Raw genomic sequence first — 19,783 nt, 5'->3', positions numbered from 1 at the left:
GATTATTGGATTTTAGAATATTGTTCACAAAAAGGAAGGGAGGCATTTATTATAAATTTCCAGATTAGTGAAATCTAGAAGGTTGAGGTCATTGATTTGGTTTCATAATTTATCAAAGGCTCTAAGTGCATTAGCTGGATCCCTTCTACACACAACAAGAAGGTCAATCCATCTTTATATAATCAAAGCCGCCACGTGGCATGAATTTCGAGGTTCGAGAAGAGGAGGAGGAGGTTGGGGTAGAATTTGAATTTGGAGGTTGGAGACATGCGGAGCACAAGTCAACCAACTAGTATATTTAAAGAAGCAATGGGGCTTTCAACTAAAGAAAATGGCAGTGTCAAACTCTCGTAACTTCTTACAAAAATCAAGGTTATTAAAACAAGCTAGTATAGTTTATATCACAAACATCGAGGATTACTAAAATCATTGAGTATGTTCTTAGACTGTCCCATAAGAAAATTTACCCAATGATGGAATTCACTAGTTGTCCTACCAAAATATCTTAAAAATAGACATAGGTGAGTCTAGATCAGCATGACCAAAGACTAAAACAAGTGTGTGTGTGTGTAACCTTTGAAAAAAGTTATGGCATTGCTATTGAAAAAAAAATGTAGAAAATAGATTTGATGTCATGAGATACATATCAAAAATAGTACTTGTTATTCAACTGGGATATCAAATTTCCAGGAGGCAGTCCTCTTCTCTATCGGAAGATGATAGGTGGAGTTTAATATGTAGTTTACTTAACATGGAGATGTAAAGTTGTGGGTGAACTTGGAGCTGGGACTCAATGTAAAGCTATAAAGTTGTTTTTGGATATATATATATATATATATATATATATATATATATAACTAACTCTATATCTCTTCTTTATATCTCTATATCTATATTATCTTAAGGAAGAGTTTCACAAAGATGCCATGTGGCAAGAATTTGGAGGTTCTGAAAGGGGAGAAAGAAGTTTGAGGAGGTTTGGGTAGAATTTGAATTTGGAGTATCAACAACAGACGTGAGAAACACTGGTTGCCCACTAGTATATATAACTATTGTTCCAAAAAAAAGTACTTGTTAAAATTTATTAAAGCCACCATAGCACATTACATGTACTCTTAGTATTATGTAAAGCACCTTTAAAAAACCTAGTAGAAGTTCATCTTTTTTAAATTATGTTTTTTTAAGACAAGCAGTGCAGAGAAATGTTCTCTTCGTGGTGGGCGGTGATGGGAAACGACAGGGATGGTTCTGACCTCTTTCTCTTCCCCCATGCATCTTTCACTCTTTCCTACCCTGTGCTTTCTTTTGACCATATTTCCACTCCGCCCTTGCTCTCTTGCAAGCTCTCTTTCATAGCCAGTCGGTTATACATGGATTTCCTCTATTCTGTCTAGAGCAATGCAAGCTACGGCCTCAGTAACGCAAGAGATGGTCACAAAACATCCCATGTGCATAGCCAAGGAGGTGTTGGTCCTTCCCCCTCCTTTGCCTATCTGCATAGCCAAGGAGGTGCAGAAGCTCCCCTCCTGCCCTCATCAGGAATCCCCTCCTAGAGAAAAACCAAGTTTTCTTCTCAAGTGCCCCCACACGTACAGCAAATCAACATGCAGGACCCCCACACAGTGCAGGACCCTCCTCAGTAGCAGCAAGAGCCACAACCCCTCCTCAGCCCCAGCCAAGAGGCTCTGTTGCGAAAAAAAAACCACTCAAGTTGATGGAGTTGGACCTCCCATTGGTCCCTCCTCTTCTCGATCCCTGCCAAACGCCGATGGACCCCAAATACATTAAGTCCTTTCTCTTCAGAGTGTATGGAATTCCTTGGAGGTTTCTCTGAGAATGTCATTGAGGATGAGGCAGGTGACAGAGGACTCCCCACTGGACAAGATGATGGAGTAGCGAGGTAAGGAAGTCCTTCTCCCCCCCCCTCTCTAATTCATCTCTTTAGACATGCATGCAAACTATGATAATAGGTTCTGTTCATGGACCTAAACCACCTGCAGAAGTTATCAAACGATGGTATGAGGCTAACTGGAATATCAGAGGTTGGAATGTTGAGATAGCATACTATCTGCCAAATGGATATATTTGCTTTAAATTTGAGACCCATGATATGGCCAAGGATTGTCCTGCTGGTTGGCCAGTGGGCCACTAAAAACCAGCCCCTCACCCTCTCCTTCTCGCACCCCCATTTTGGTGCCCAGAAGCCCAGACCATTGAAGGTGTAGGGAAAGGCCCCTTCCGACCGGAAAGGCCAGCCGACGGCCTTTCCCGTCCGTCATGGTCCAGGGCAGGAGACGAGTTAGCTGCTTGCCAGAAGGCAGTAATGCATCCAGAAGCGCCCACAGATAATGGAGTCTCGACGCTTCCTCGATGCCGCAGATGCTAGGTGCTGCTGGAGAGGATCGCGTGCAGGCAGCCTGCTCTGAGGAAGACGGCAGGCTCTTCTGTGCAATTTATGATGGGTTCAATGAGCGGGATGCAGCTGACTTTCTGGCAGGCACCTTGTATGAGAACATTTCTTTCAATCTGATGCAGTTAGAGTGGCAAACACAGCAGCAGCAACAGAGAAGCCATAGCCAGGAGATGCAAGTGGAGAGCTGCAGAGAAGAGGCCATCCAACAACAAGCCAGTAGCAGAGAAAGGCAGCAGCGAGCTGATGAGCCCAGTTTTCAAGAGGGAGTTGGCAAAGCGTGCAGAGAGGGATAGACTCCCAGGTTGAAGATGTTTCTCTATGTTCAAGCTATAAACCCAGATTCTCTGCTCTATTGTCATGTGACAAAAAGTGAAAACTGTTCTAGAATTTTCTATAATAATAAAAGAATGTTTGGATAGCTTTATGCCTATTCAATGTTTTAACATTCTGATAGTTGATGTGTCAAAATGCTATTGGTATTCTGTAGTTTTAGAATTCTAGTAGCTGATGTGTCATGATTTTATTAGTTTCTGATTTTTAATATTCTGAGTGCTGACTTGGCATTATTTCCTTAATAGTTGTGTTGTGTAATATTCCTAGTGTTGATGTGTCAGAATCATTTTGTATCATGACATTATTCTTTCAAAATAATGCTTGCTGATTGAATGGCTAAGATTTGCACTCTAGCGACCCTGGACCATGACGGTGTATTGAGTTCCCTGACTTGCCCATACCTCTTTACCATGCCAACCCCTTGGTAAGTTTTTGGTTTCAGACCAGACAATGGTTTGGTCCCAAGAATCCACCCCCAGGTTTGTGTTGAAATGAACCTCCATGAGCCTCTTCAAGATTCCTTTTCCATCAATATTGACCCCAATCAGCCATCCATTAAGAAGAAAATCTTATCTTATTACAAGAACCTACCCGACTCTTGGCAAATATTGTTGTAAACATGGGCGTGTGTCTGTTCCTTCACTTGCTGAACGACCTGAGCCATTAAGGTCTCTTTTGATTGGTAGTGACACTACAAGTAAAAAATTTCGAGAAAACATCAGGGCTTATAATAGTGTGTTGGCTTTTTCATCATTGGGTGCACAAATAGATGACTCTCTCTTTCACAATAGTAGTGTCTATACTTTCAAGGTGCATGGGACTGTTTATCATCGGATTGGGTCTTTGGTCCCCAATAATATGTACAATCCTAAGCCACAGTTTGCATAGTTGTATGTGTTTGATACTGAGCACGAATTACAAAATCGACTAGGTGTCATGAATGGATTCATGAATGGATTGGAATCCACAACCCTAGAAGCACTTCAATCCATGATGCACACTTCTAATCCATTTGCACAAGCTTTTAAGTATGTGGGAAGAACGTTGAGTGACAATCCGAGTTTGGATTTGAAAATGACTATATGTGAGACGAAATCCACATCTAGGCAGTACTCAATGCCAACAGCTTCTGAGATTGCTGGTATCATGATTGGTCAAGGTGATGATCATAATGTTGGTCGTCGTGATATTTTATTGCATACTCGAGAAGGCACATGCAAACACATCTCTAATTTGCATAGGTGCTATATGCCTCTTTTGTACGTCATGTTATTTCCAAGAGGGGAGGACGGATGGCACTTGAGAATCCCTTATGCTGATGAACAAGTGAGTGCATTGAGAAATGGTCATTGTGTGACTCAACGACAATACTATGCTTATCGATTGCAAATTCGCCCAGATACAAATGCATGCTTGCTACGTGGTGGAAGATTGTTGCAACAGTTTATGGTTGATGCCTATTGCAGTGTTGAAGAGTCACGATTATCTTGGCTACGCCATAATCAAGAAAGTTTGCGTTCAGAGGTTTATAGTGGTTTAGCAGACATGCTTCATGTAGAAGGAAGTGGAAGCGGTATTGTAGGAAGGACAGTGGGAAGCAGAATAGTGTTACCTTCCAGTTTTACTGGTGGGCCACGACAAATGTATCAACTTTATCAGGATGCCATGGCAATTGTTCGTTCAAAGGGCAAGCCCGATTTATTCATTACTTTCACTTGTAACACAAAGTGGCCAGAGGTATTAGATGCTTTACTCCCGGGGCAAAGTGCATGTGACCGGCCTGATTTGACTACTAGAGTATTTCACGAAAAACATTCAGATATGATGAAAAATATCATGAAGAAGGAGCTCTTTGGTAAGGTGATTGGATATGTGAGTGTCATTGAGTTCCAAAAAAGAGGATTGCCTCATTCACACACGTTATTGATCTTGGATAGTGTCCATAAACCTAAGACTGTCCAAGACTATGACAGATTAGTATGTGCCGACTTGCCTGACAAGCAAATGTTTCCTACTCTGCATAATGTCGTGTTGCATTGCAATATCCATGGGCCCTGTGGGCCATTCAATCCAAGTGCAATTTGTATGGATAAAGGGAAATGCACAAGGAACTATCCACGAGCTTTTGCACAAGAGACTACTGTGGATGAGAGTGGTTACCCCGTGTATATGCGTCGAAATGATGGAAGAACTGTGGCATTGAAAAAGTGTAATGTTGATAATAGATGGGTTGTGCCATATAACCCTTATCTTTCAATCACATATAATGCTCATGTAAATGTGGAAATATGCTCAACAATAGCAGCAGTGAAATATCTTTACAAGTACATATACAAGGGACATGACATAGCAACAATAAGATTTAGCACTGTACAAGGTGGGGATGTTAATGCTGCTTGCGTAGTTGATGAGATTCAGAGGTCTTTGGATGCACGTTACGTCTCTGCATCAGAGGCATGTTGGAGACTCTTTGAGTATGATTTACACAATGAGAAGCCTGATGTGCAACGGTTTTGCAGGTACACTTAGATGGGGGGTCATAATGTTATCTTCAGAGATGATGATAATATTGCAGATGTTTTTCAGAGGAAAAATGTAGGCAAGACTACTATGATTGAATGGTTTACCTGTAATCAACAACATCGTGAAGCAAACAATACATTGTATAGTGATTTCCCTCAACAATGGGTTTGGAACTCCAGGTTGAAGAAATGGACCAAAAGAAAGATTGGAAACACTATAGGGCGCATGTACTTTGTAGCTCCTTTGGCAGGTGAGGCATACTATGTTCGCTTACTTCTTACAATATGTAAAGGATCTAAGTCATTTGAAGATTTGCGTTCGCTCAATGGTCACATCTATCCTTCTTTTTCAAGGCAGCTTGCATTGCCAGAGGGATACTGGAAGATGATTCTGAATGGGTTGCATGTATGGAGGAAGCATCATCCATGCAAAATGCCTTGCAGTTGAGATGTCTTTTTGGTACTATATTGCTATTTTGTGAGCCTTCCTGTCCAGGAATATTGTGGAAGAGATTTCGAGAAGAAATGATAGAAGATTTTCTATACCAGTTATCGAGAAGTAGGGGTCAGTTTATTGGTATTGAACAATTAGCTGAAACTCATGCACTACTACATTTAGAAGAAATTCTTCGTGCTCAGAGACGGACATTGGCAGATTTTGAAGGAATGCCTGAACTAAATAGAACTGATTTGGAAGTCTTGGGTGAAAATAGATTGCTTTTGGAAGAGAGATCTTTTGATACTATCGAACAATTTAACCTGTCAAGTGCTATGGAGTCAACATTAACAGATAGCCAGCGTGTTATTTTCGATGCTGTAATGCATGCAATTACGACAGATACAGGTGACATTTTTTTCCTAGATAGTCCGGGGGGATCGGGCAAGACCTATTTGTATAATTGCTTGCTTGCGCGAGTACATGGACAAGGGTATGTTGCTTTGGCCACTGCATCGTCAGGTATTACTTCTCTACTCTTGGCGAATGGACGTACTGCACATTCTAGATTCAAGATACCTCTGGAGCTAAACAATTCTTCAACTTGCAAATCCCTGTACATGGACAACTTGCTGAGGTTTTGAGAGTTTGTAAGCTCATTATTTGGGATGAGGCTCCAATGATTCATCGTTATACTTTTGAAGCATTGAATAGGAGCTTACAAGATGTATTATTCTCAGATAAGCCATTTGGTGGAAAGGTTGTATTAATGGGGAGAGATTTTAGACAAATCTTGCCTGTTATTATGAAGGGAAGACGTGAGGATATTGTTAATGCAGCATTGTGTCGTTCCTTTCTATGGAACTCTATCAAAGTTCTAAAGTTAACTGGAAATATGCATATTCAATCAAGCAATACTAATGGATGCAATGAGTTTAAACACTGGGTCATGAATATTGGGAATGGAGTGGATTGTAGCGATGATAATACGATGGTGACACTACCAAGTAATATGGTCTTGCAAAGATCGACTCTTAAAGACTTGGTACATTGGGTATACTCTGAATTGGCTATCACTACGACATATGCTTCATACTTTAGTGAGCGTGCTATTCTTGCTCCAATAAACAGTCAAGTGGATATTGTGAATAAGACAGCTTTGGATGCAATGCCTGGTGAGCCTAAGCAATATTTCAGTGTAGATTCAATTCTTGAAAACGATGAAAATTCATTCCTATATTCCACATAATTTTTGAATACAATTGACCTTCGGGACAGATATCCACCTCACTGCTTGGTTTTAAAGTTAGAAGCTCCTGTTATTTTGCTTCGTAACTTGGATCCAAGACGTGGACTCTGTAATGGTACACGGATGATATGTAAGGCCTTTCACTCTAAAGTCTTGGAGACTGAAATCATCACTGGTACTAAAGTTGGTGAAAGAGTATTTCTTCCACGGATTACCTTTATATGCAGCGAGGCCCAACTACCATTCACCATGAGGAGGAGACAGTTTCGCGTGCGGCTGGCATTTGGCATGTCAATAAACAAATCACAAGGCCAAACCCTAAATGTATTGGGGTTGTATTTGGTGACTCCAGTGTTTACTCATGGGCAATTGTATGTCACGTTGTCACGAGCACAGTCTCCTCATGCTGTGAAGGTGTTACTTGAGGATAATGCTAATGTGGAGTGTTCATTTGATGATCTTCAAAGTTATACACCTACAACAAACAATATTGTTTATAAGGAGATCTTGATGACTTCAGAGTGACAAGTCAGGTTTCTTATTTAGGTTCTGCAATTTGATTAATTTTGTTGTGATTTCTTTTTTTATACATATTTGTCCATGGTAAAAGTACCTATTTTTGTTGTTTATGTTTTGACAGACATGTCTAAGATTACCTTTACATTGGATATGCCTTTGTCGAGGATAGTAGGTGAGTTATTCTCTATATTTGCATAACTTTTCTTGATTACAAAGTATGGAACATGACATTCTATACTGATGTCTATCTGTACAGAGCCACCGCTATGGTCAGCTCCTATTACTGCAGGTCACGTAGCAGGGATTATGATTGATGCTTACAGGGATGGGTAAGTATAAGTGTAATTGTTAGACATTGTATAAATATTTTTTGAACCCATATATAAATAATTGTATAACTTATTTGTTATGCTTTGATTTTAGGATATTGCATGACATTGATACGTTTATGGTGGTAAGAGTTGTCGACGAAGGCATCGAGATGTACGGGATCGGTGTTCCTGATGAGGAGTGGGGTGTTTATTTGTTTTGGAGAGAGATGGACAGATGCTTTGCATCATTTAAGGGGTATTCAGTACCCGATTGACTGGTTGTTTCTTACATCCTTCATGACCATTGGTATTCGTTATGGGTTTTATACTAGAGCTCCTCATGTACCATCCACTCGATGTTCTATTGTACGCGGTAATTTTGATTATGTTTTTCTATTATAAGATTTTTTTGAGATTTTATTTATCGATGTGTCGTTATGTCAGGTCCTTTTGAGATTTTATTATCGATGTGTCGTTATGTGCAGGTCCTTTTGAGATTTGATTTATTGTTGTTTCGTTTGTGTAGGTCCTTTGCATTCATCGATAGTAGAGCATGTGTGGGATGGATCACCGCTTCACAATAGAGAGCATATTGTGAGGAGACAAATGAATAATCCTTCTCACAAGAGAAGAATTCAATTTGTTGATTCTGACATTACTAAGACTGAGAATACGTATTTTGTGGTGCATTTTGAGAATATGTAATATTGGTCCTTTTTTGCATCTTCGTATGCTACATTACTATGATATTTTTGTTTTCGCTATAAATCTACGAGACATGGATGTTATTTTGAGATATGTATATATGAAGTCACTTGAAATAATGTATTGTGTTTACTTAAAACATGACCTAAATTGGAGAAACTGAGCCTATTTTTTTTGGAACTCTACCTGCCGCCGCTGCAGCAACGCGCGGGTCCAATGCTAGTATTATCTTAAGGAAGAGTTTCACAAAGACGCCATGTGGCAAGAATTTGGAGGTTCGGAAAGGGGAGAAAGAAGTTTGAGGAGGTTTGGGTAGAATTTGAATTTGGAGTATCAACAACAGACGTGAGAAGCACTAGTTGCCCACTAGTATATATAACTATTGTTCCAAAAAAAAAAGTACTTGTTAAAATTTATTAAAGCCACCATAGCACATTACATGTGGAACCATACTCTATGCCAAATACATTAAGTCCTTTCTCTTCAGAGTGTATGGAATTCCTTGGAGGTTTCTCTCAGAATGTCATTGAGGATGAGGCAGGTGACAGAGGACTCCCCACTGGACAAGAAGATGGAGAGTAGCGAGGTAAGGAAGACCTTCTCCCCCCCTCTCTAATTCATCTCTTTAGACATGCATGCAAACTATGATAATAGGTTCTGTTCATGGACCTAAACCACCTGCAGAAGTTATCAAACGATGGTATGAGGCTAACTGGAATATCAGAGGTTGGAATGTTGAGATAGCATACTATCTGCCAAATGGATATATTTGCTTTAAATTTGAGACCCATGATATGGCCAAGGATTGTCCTGCTGGTTGGCCAGTGGGCCACTAAAAACCAGCCCCTCACCCTCTCCTTATTTTGGTGCCCAGAAGCCCAGACCATTGAAGGTGTAGGGAAAGGCCCCTTCCGACCGGAAAGGCCAGCCGACGGCCTTTCCCGTCCGTCATGGTCCAGGGGAGGAGACGAGTCAGCTGCTTGCCAGAAGGCAGTAATGCATCCAGAAGCGCCCACAGATAATGGAGTCTCGACGCTTCCTCGATGCCGCAGATGCTAGGTGCTGCTGGAGAGGATCGCGTGCAGGCAGTCTGCTCTGAGGAAGACGGCAGGCTCTTCTGTGCAATTTACGATGGGTTCAATGAGCGGGATGCAGCTGACTTTCTGGCAGGCACCTTGTATGAGAACATTTCTTTCAATCTGATGCAGTTAGAGTGGCAAACACAGCAGCAGCAACAGAGAAGCCATAGCCAGGAGATGCAAGTGGAGAGCTGCAGAGAAGAGGCCATCCAACAACAAGCCAGTAGCAGAGAAAGGCAGCAGCAAGCTGATGAGCCCAATTTTCAAGAGGGAGTTGGCAAAGCGTGCAGAGAGGGATAGACTCCCAGGTTGAAGATGTTTCTCTATGTTCAAGCTATAAACTCAGATTCTCTGCTCTATTGTCATGTGACAAAAAGTGAAAACTGTTCTAGAATTTTCTATAATAATAAAAGAATGTTTGGATAGCTTTATGCCTATTCAATGTTTTAACATTCTGATAGTTGATGTGTCAAAATGCTATTGGTATTCTGTAGTTTTAGAATTCTAGTAGCTGATGTGTCATGATTTTATTAGTTTTCTGATTTTTAATATTCTGAGTGCTGACTTGGCATTATTTCCTTAATAGTTGTGTTGTGTAATATTCCTAGTGTTGATGTGTCAGAATCATTTTGTATCATGACATTATTCTTTCAAAATAATGCTTGCTGATTGAATGGCTAAGATTTGCACTCTAGCGACCTTGGACCATGACGGTTTCAGTATGTATTGAGTTCCCTGACTTGCCCATACCTCACCCCTTGGTAAGTTTTTGGTTTCAGACCAGACAATGGTTTGGTCCCAAGAATCCACCCCCAGGTTTGTGTTGAAATGAACCTCCATGAGCCCCTTCAAGATTCCTTTTCCATCAATATTGACCCCAATCAGCCATCCATTAAGAAGAAAATCTTATCTTATTACAAGAACCTACCCGACTCTTGTTTCTTTTGTGGAATACAAGGCCAAGATTGTCCCAAAAGATAGGCAAAGGAAGAGGAGAAACTGATCCCTCCCCCCCACCCCCCGCCCCCCGCCAAGACTCTGTTAGAAGTCATCTCCTGTCTTTACTGAGACACCAGGGCCTCTGTTGTGGGTGTGCCTGCCCTTGTAGGTGTTGTTCTCATTTTTCCTCACTCCCCGTATTTTTCCCATTTTTTATGTGGCTTGGGGTCCAGTGCTGTGGTGACAGGTGGACCTCTGATGCTGGCCAACTGCATCTGTTTATGCTGGAGGTGGCCGACTCTCTTGGACACGTCGTGGACCTTTTTCAGATGCTTGCCGACTTGGGATATCTGGCCGACTGGTGATTTCTGATGGTCGTGGGATATAAGGTCCAGTCGGCTGCCTTTGGAGCTGGCCGACTACCACTTGGGGGCCATATAAAATGGCCCCACAGCCCTTGCCACTTATTGTATTGTATTCGGGATCTTCTTGTGTATACAATGCAGAGTTATACGCCTCTCTCTCCATTGCTGTCTATTTCTTGCACTTGCTCTTGTGTTTCCAAATTTTGTCATCATCTCTGCTACGTATTCTAACATGGTATCAGAGCCCTAGGCTCTTGATAGTTCTTGAGAGTTGTGTGAGCAAGAGGGGGACTGTTGTGTTACTGATTGGTGGACTGTTAGACTGTTCGGGAAGAGGAGAAGCAAGAGGATGGCGGGCTGATTTGCTGGACAGCCACTTGTAGATGTAAGTTCTTCTTTGTTCCCACCCACCACCCTTTTTCAGATTACATCCTCGCAATGGCAGATTTGTTAGAGATGGCTGAGAGGTATGTGAAGATCCCTACACTCCCCACGTTCCCGGTGGACCGTCAGTTGGACGGAAGCAACTACGGCATATGGAAGATGATGATGGAATCTGTTCTGGAGTCTTACGACCTTGCTGATTTCATCGTTGTTGGGGTTCCATGGTCAGAAGTAGAGGAAGGGGAGTTATCGTCGATTCGTAAGGACCGTGAGGCACACAGACAGTCGTGGGATCGTGTCAACGCCAAGGTCTGTTCATTTATCTTTCTCAATTACACACCGCAGGTAATCAATCATGTAAAGCATATGACGTTGGCCAGAGGTATATGGTAGCATTTGGCTTCTCTTTACAACAGGGTATCGTCCATGAAGAGGATTTCCTTGGAAGTACAGATGCGGGTTATGAGCCTTGCAAAGTTGCCGACGATGCGGGAGCATATTAACAAGCTGCAGGCTCTTCAGCAAGAAGTTCTTCAGGCTGGGAAGGAGATATCGTCAGAGGACATGGCCATAACATTGCTATCGCACTTGCCCTCTCAGTACTTAGCATTTTATTCGTCTTTGATTACCAGTGGGCAGGCTCAGCACCATCACGTGGGAGGAGCTTGTGCCCATGGTCTTGGACCAAGAGGAACGATTCACGAACCCTCAACAGGGCGGAGGCTCGGAGGCCTTAACTGGCCAACGGTCGAGAGGCCGTAACACGGGCAAAGGGAAGGCTTCATCGGAGAAGTCTTCTAAGAAGAAGAAGTCCGACGCTGACCGCCCGCGAGAAACTAAAGGCAGAGAGGACTTGTAATGATTGTGGCGAGAAAGGCCACTATTGGAGGCAGTGTCCCAAGCGGAAGACCGAGAAGGGTGAAGATTCCTCATCAGCAATCATGAAGACTCTGGCTTTTGTGCACTTGGAGGTGATGGACACCGATGTTTCATTTTCTTCAGGCAAGGAGGAGGTTGGAGGATTCTTCGCAACGGATACTCAGGAGTGGATTCTAGACAGTGGTGCTTGACTCCTTCCCATTCAGATTTACAGGATCTTTGCAGGTATACTGGTCACATTCTTACTGGGGATACATCCACTATCCCAGTTCACAGTGAGGGCAGGTTGGAGATAGTTCTCGATGGTAGAGGGGAAAAGCATTCCACCCAGGTGTTGTATGTTTCGTCCCTTGGTTTTCATCTGTTGTCAGTTCATCAGGTTTGCAAGAGTGGCGTACGGGTGGAGTTTGATGAGCATTTTGTTGCTCTCCGGGACAAGGCAACATGCCAGGTGGTTTGGGAAGGCGGAGTGGAGAATGGAGTTTACAAGCTTTCAGCACTCTCTCTCCCAGGTCCTCAGTTTTGTGATGAGTGGCAGTCTGGTAATGGCCACTGAAGTGTGGATATGCTACAGGTGCAGGCTTTCCAGGACCAGATGGTGGATAGCTTGCCAGTTGAAGGTAGCTGTTGGCAGGAACTTTCCAGTACTGATGTTGGTGGTTCTTGTGTTCGTCAGTCAGAGGAAATTGAATAGGTAACTTATGCTCTGATGTCTCATAGTATTCGGGACAAAGAAATTCCTGTCGATAAGGATGTGCTTTCCACGCGGACCTCTCGGAAAGCCACACAAGTGGCAGTTGATTACTTGCAGAAGAAGGTGGATTCTCCAGGGTTTGTGGTTCCGGATTCAGAGGGGGTGGTTGACAGGTTTCAGAAGGCCTTGCGTGGTCTTCAGTAGGTTTCCAGGATTTGGCTTTCCACCGTAACAGGTGTTGATCCTTGTGAGCAGTGTGATGCCTCTTTGACTCGGAAGCAGAATGGTTCATTGATTTGGTTGATGGATACCAGATTGGACAGGAGCTTCCTGATGAGGCAGTTGAGCTCATGGTTGCAGATGACTCTTTGGGAGGCAGGATTGCGTATCTTGTGGTTTCTACGGTATGCGAAGGATCATGGACTCTTTTACACAGGAGGGGGATTGATGGATGGAGTCCGACTCCACGGTTGGAGTGACTCGGATTGGGGAGGAGATCCGGACACGAGGAGATCTACTTCAGGCTCGAGAGCAGTTTTACGGAGTAGTAAGAGGCAGTCATCTTTTGCCTTGTCATCGACAGAGGCAGAGTACCGTGCTGTTTGTGATGCTGCTTGTGAGGTGGTAAGGTTGCAGAGGTTGCATGGCAGGATTGGGCTTCCACTGTGGAGGAACCCACAGTCATCCAAAGGCATTTTGTTCGTGAACAGTTCGTTTTGCTGATGACATCTTGCTAGAGTTCTGTTCGACGGAGGATAGTATGGTGGACCTCTTCACGAAGTCGCTATCTCAGGATTTGCTCAGGCGGCACCCCAGCTCTCTGTGGTTGGTTTCACAGCCACGAGCTGAGAGGGGGTGTTAGAAGTCATCTCCTGTCTTTACTGAGACACTAGGGTCTCTGTTGTGGGTGTGCCCGCCCTTGTAGGTGTTGTTCTCGTTTTGCTGATGACATCTTGCTAGAGTTCTGTTCAACGGAGGATAGTATGGTGGACCTCTTCACGAAGTCGCTATCTCAGGATTTGCTCAGGCGGCACCCCAGCTCTCTGTGGTTGGTTTCACAGCCACGAGCTGAGAGGGGGTGTTAGAAGTCATCTCCTGTCTTTACTGAGACACTAGGGTCTCTGTTGTGGGTGTGCCCGCCCTTGTAGGTGTTGTTCTCATTTTTCCTCACTCGTATTTTTTCCATTTTTTCTGTGGCTTGGGAGGCAGTCCTTGTTGGAATTAGGGTTGCAGGAAAGCACACAAAGCTTGGAGAAGAAGAAGCAAGAATGCACACAACACAAAGTGTATTAGATTGTGTCAATGTACAAAGATAAGTTAGCCCTAGAAGGATGGGCGTATATACAAGCCGGGGGAAAAAACCTCCTAAAGAGGGAAAAAGTGCCCCGGCGGTCCTAAGTGTGTTCACACACATCACTGCCTATATATATATATGGCAACAAATCCCCCCTGGGAGTGATGGTGTGAACGAGAGCTGGCACTCATGTATAGGGGAGTGCCATGCCCGAAGTAGATCAGTCCACAAAGGGAAGCAAGCCCAAAGCTTTGCGGAAAGCTTCGAACTTCTCACGAGGAAGCGCCTTTGTGAAAAGATCGGCGAGGTTGTCCTGTGTTGGCACATAGGCCAAGCTGATCTCTCCTGCTGAGAGTCTCTCCCTGACATAGTGATAATGCACCTCAATGTGCTTTGTGCGAGCATGAAAAACTGGGTTTCTCGCAACTGCCAATGCACTCTGACTGTCAGTGAAGATAGAGGTGGCAGACTCCTGTCCAACACCCAAGTCAGCCATAAGCCGTCTGAGCCACACACACTCAACCGTAGCTGTGAAAGCTGCCCTGTACTCAGCTTCACAACTAGAAGTGGCCACAGTAGGTTGCTTCTTGCTCAACCAAGATATGCATGAGCTACCGAGCATGAAATAAAAACCACTTGTGGACACTCTTGTGTCATAGCAACCAGCCCAATCTGAGTCCGAAAAAGCATGTAAATCTGGCGGCAACGATCCCCCCTTGGGATAAAACAACCCAAGATGTATGGTGCCACTCAAGTAGCGAAAGATGCGTTTAACTGCCTTCCAATGCTGAGACCCTGGGCTATGCATAAACCTGCTCACCTGTGAGACTGCAAACTGAATGTCCGGCCTCGTAATGCATACATAAATGAGGCAACCAACAGCTGTCTGATAGAGTGTGACATCAAAGTGATCTCCAGCATCATGAAGACTCAACTTCAAACCTGTCTCCATTAGAGTAGCAATAGGCTTGCAGTCTTCAAGGCCAAATCTCCGCAACAATGTCTCAATATACTTTGTCTGACACAAAGCAATACCTCCATCACACTGCTTAAATTGTATCCCCAAATAATGATGCAAATGCCCCAAATCTGACATCTCAAAAGAGGCATTCAAATCAGCCTTAAAATCAGCAATATGACTCTCATTTGGTCCTGTGAGCAGCATGTCATCGACATAGAGAGCAATGATTAGATGTACACCATCCACACGTTTAACATACAAAGTGCTTTCTGTTGGACTATTCTGAAACCCATGTGCAGTCAAATATGCATGTATTTTTTCATACCAAGCTCGTGGAGCTTGCTTTAAACCATATAAAGCCTTTTTTAACCTGCACACTTTGTTTTCCTGCCCTCTTTGAACAAAACCACGAGGCTGCGATACATACACCTCCTCATGCAAATCTCCATTTAAGAACGCAGTCTTTATGTCCAGCTGATGTACATTCCAACCATTATGAGCTGCCAATGCACAAATGCTACGAATGGTAGTCATACGACAAGTGGGAGCAAAGGTCTCATCAAAATCAATGCCCTTTTCTTGAGCATAACCCTTTGCAACAAGTCTAGCCTTATAGCGATCAACACTGCCATCTGGCTTTCGTTTCAACTTAAAAACCCACTTACATCCAATGGCCTTTTTACCAATAGGCAAATCACACAAAGACCATGTACCATTCTTCATTATAGCATCATATTCACTTTGCATTGCAGCCAACCAATTTTCTGAATTTTGTGCCTCATCAAATGAAAGAGGTTCTTCCTCTTCACACATACTAGACACAGCCAAAGCATAACAATCTGATGCATAAGAGGCATGCTGAAAACCTGAACGAGTACGACTAGGCATAGGTGCATCAATCTTACTATCACGCAAGGTTTGCACCAGCCATTTAGGCATACCTCTAGCCTGTTCATTTTCAGCCCTATCCTCATGAATTACATCCTGTAAATCTGCATCAGAAATAGGCTGATCTATGATGTCGTTTGAAATCTGCATAGGCTGAATATTTGCCTCATTAGGACTTACATTTGAATTCCCACCTGTAAACAGAGGCAACAATGTATCAAATACATCCCGTGAGCTCACACCTGTCTCTTTGGTACATGATAACAAAGGCTGCACAGCATCTTCTACAAAAACATCTCCTCGACTAATCAAGATACGCTTTGACTGTGGATGATACAATCTGTAACCTTTGCTTTCAGCACTGTAACCAACAAAAATGCATTTGACAGCCTTATCATCCAATTTTCTGCGTTGTTGCACAGGCACTAAAGCATAGGCCAAGCAACCAAAGACACGCAAGTGACCAATAGAAGGCTTCCTGCCATGCCAAGCTTCATATGGAGTAATAGACTGCAAGGCCTTAGTGGGACACCTGTTGAGTACATATGCAGCACACATGACAGCCTCAAGCCAAAACGCATGTGGCAAAGCTTGGCTCTTGACCATACATCGTGCCATCTCTATAAGTGACCTATTTTTCCTCTCAGCAACACCATTTTGCTGAGGGGTATATGGCACTGTACATTGGTGTTTTATCCCACGACTAGCCAGAAATGCATCAAACTCTTTAGACATGTACTCCCCCCCTCGATCAGTACGGAGGGTGCCCACAGTACAATTGGATACATTTTCAACCATAAGAAAAAACTGTTTGAAGCACAATAACACTTCGGACTTTGCCTTCAGTGGATATACCCATGCATGCCTTGAGTAATCATCAATGAAAGTCACGAAGTACAAGTGTTTACCAAATGACGGAGTTTGCATAGGCCCACATACATCACTATGTACAAGCTGCAATTTGCGAGTGGCCCGCACAGAACCATCCTTTGGAAACGCAGAACGCTGCATTTTGCCCAAAATACAGCCTTCACAAACATGTTTCAATGGTGCCTCAAGAGGGGGCAATGAAGCAACCATATCAAATTTCTGCAAACGCAGCAAACTAGCAAAGTTCAGATGACCAAAACGAGCATGCCATAGTTTTGCATCTGAAACTGCCTTTTCATCAGAAACTGCATTTGCTAAATCTTCCACACACTTGTCATAAGAATTGAGCCTATACAGCCCACGAAACAAGGTTCCAGATGCAATAATCGTATCACCAAAAGTCAAATCATGAACAGTACATCTGTCATCCACAAATTTGACTACAAATCCAAGTCTAGCAAGCGCAGAGACAGACAATAGATTCTTCTTTATCCCTGGCACATACAAAGCATCTGAAAGTGTGAAAGCGCTGCCATTTGCAGCAGTAAGCATAATTTTACCAACGCCCTTCACTGGGTAAGAAGCATTATTGGCACATGTGACAGTATTCCCATTAGGGACAGCCTCAAGCGAAGTGAACATATCACGATGCGAGGTAATGTGCTTTGTAGCACCACTATCAAAATGCCAAACATGAGAGTCAACAGAAACTGCCAAACATGCATCATGTACAGATGGGTCATACTGGCAATACACGCTAAACGCCCATTCTGTATCCTGCACAACATTTGCAGAATCTGCATTTGTAGAAGCATCCGCTATTGTGGCTGCATTTGACTCTTTCTTCTTTGCCTCTTTAGCCTTTAGCTTAGGGCAATTCTTAATGACATGATCATTTGCCTTACAATAGTTGCACCTGGTCTTTTTCTTGCCTTTATCAAGAGCCTTCTCAGACTTATTGTTACTACCTGTGGAAGGAGATGAAGTTGCAGACCTACTAATAGGAGAAGAAATAGTGGAAGGGGCTGCCTTACCACTTCTTCTCTGCTGCTGGGCAGCAATAAATGCTAGATCAACTGCACGCTGCCTGGCCCTGTTTTGCCTGGACTGCGCTTCTTGCAAGAGCTTGTTGACTAAAGTATCATACTTGACAGCATCAGGTCTGTCCTCATTAAGAAGTCTCCATGTGGAAGCAAAAGTCTGATATGTCTCAGGTAAAGCATCAAGAACAGTCTGCACAAGAGAATGATCAGGAATAATCTCACCTGCAGAAATCAACTGTTCTTTGAGATCTTTAATCTCAGCAAGAAAAACATTCATGTCATCATCTTCTTGCATAATCTTCAATTCTAGCTCTTTACGCAGGTAAGCGATTTTTGCCTCGTTACGACCTGCATACAAACCAGCTAGAATATCCCAAGCCTGTTTTGCTGTTTTAGCTGAACGAATATGTGGGGTGATGTTACGTTTGACAGAAAGTGCAATCAAGGCATGAGCTTGCGCATCTTTACCATCCCAACGAGCTTGTTCAGCAGTGGGTAAAACAGCACCAACAGTAGAGCTGCTAGAACCTGCAACATCCTCAACAGATCCTACATCCACAGAACCTGGACGTACATCCATACCCTGCACAATGTTCCACACTCCTTTTGCAACCAAAACATGTTGCATCATGTATGCCCAAAGTGGGTAGTTGCTGTCTCCATCCAGTTTGTCTTCAGCAGACAACATGCGAAATACATCATTGCTGTTATCAGCCATGGCCACTGACTGAAACTGATGCAAAAGCTGCCTGTAATGAAGCAAAGACTGAATAGAAAACAACTCGTGCTATGTAGCACGGTCCACAATAGAGTACGTATGCCTGTTTTGCAGAAAACTGCAATGTCGAAATTTCTGCAGAAAATGACGAAAACACCTGTGCAGAACTTGAAATGCAAAAACAGAGCCCGAAACGACCTCAGATGCAAATTCTGTGAACGCAAAGCCCCACGGGCTAATTTGCAGAGTATAGGGACCTGCAAGCGCTCGTGAAAACTCACCTCAATCGGAGAACGTGAGTCGAAGGGTGCTGACGGTGTAGCCCTGGGAGCCGATGCCTGCTCTGATACCAATTGTTGGAATTAGGGTTGCAGGAAAGCACACAAAGCTTGGAGAAGAAGAAGCAAGAATGCACACAACACAAAGTGTATTAGATTGTGTCAATGTACAAAGATAAGTTAGCCCTAGAAGGATGGGCGTATATACAAGCCGGGGGAAAAAACCTCCTAAAGAGGGAAAAAGTGCCCCGGCGGTCCTAAGTGTGTTCACACACATCACTGCCTATATATATATATGGCAACAGTCCTGTAGGTGGACCTCTGATGTTGGCCGATTGCATCTGTTTATGCGCGGGAGGTGGCCGACTGTCTTGGACAGGTCGTGGACCTTTTTCAGATGCTAGCCAACTTGGGATATCTGGCTAACTGGTGATTTTTGCTGGTTGTGGGATATATGGTCCAGTCGGCTGCCTTTGGAGCTGGCCAACTGCCACTTGTGGGGGCCATATAAAATGGCCCCACAACCCTTGCCACTTATTGTATTGTATTCGGGATCTTCTTGTGTATACATAGTAGAGTTATACGCCTCTGTCTCCATTGTGGTCTATTTTCTACACTTGCTCTTGTGTTTCCAGATTTTGTCATCTCCGCTGTGTATTCTGACAGACTCCTCTATGTCCCCTAAGCCCATACCTTCTCAAGAATTTGTGCAAGTTACTAGAGGAGAAATAATCTTTTACCCTTGCCCAACCCATCTTTAACCAAAATAAATTTAATGTCTTAGATTGCCAAGAAGACACAAAGATGGATGAAGAGAGGGTTGAGGAAGAAACCGTCCAACACAACCAAACCAAGGAGAGAACCTTAACTCGGTAAATCGAAGAACTGTTCTCCCAAGAATAA

General features: G+C 43.3%; 1 protein-coding gene across 2 annotated transcripts; it reads left to right on the top strand.

Annotated features, from left to right (window-relative positions):
- Positions 1-1,210: 1,210 nt before the first annotated feature.
- Positions 1,211-8,577, top strand: LOC147617143 (uncharacterized). 2 transcript variants are annotated; one of them, XR_015262331.1, is made up of 4 exons: positions 1,211-1,900; positions 7,729-7,801; positions 7,896-8,156; positions 8,310-8,577. XR_015262331.1 is itself a non-coding variant. In XM_086776358.1 (4 exons), exons 1-3 carry the CDS (start codon positions 7,554-7,556, stop codon positions 8,056-8,058), a joined length of 327 nt encoding a protein of 108 aa, XP_086632484.1. In that variant the 5' UTR covers positions 6,661-7,553; the 3' UTR covers positions 8,059-8,156; positions 8,310-8,577. The 2 variants fall into 2 exon arrangements, 1 of the variants encoding a protein (XP_086632484.1); XM_086776358.1 differs by lacking the exon at positions 1,211-1,900 and adding an exon at positions 6,661-7,644.
- The last annotated feature ends 11,206 nt before the right edge of the window (positions 8,578-19,783 follow it).

Source organism: Cibotium barometz, chromosome 37 (genome assembly GCF_041138505.1).
Source record: "Cibotium barometz isolate CiBa-2024 chromosome 37, ASM4113850v1, whole genome shotgun sequence".
Lineage (NCBI taxonomy): Eukaryota > Viridiplantae > Streptophyta > Polypodiopsida > Cyatheales > Cibotiaceae > Cibotium > Cibotium barometz.
The sequence above is the reverse complement of the archived record's forward strand: the minus strand, read 5'-3'. Positions and strand labels throughout refer to the sequence as shown.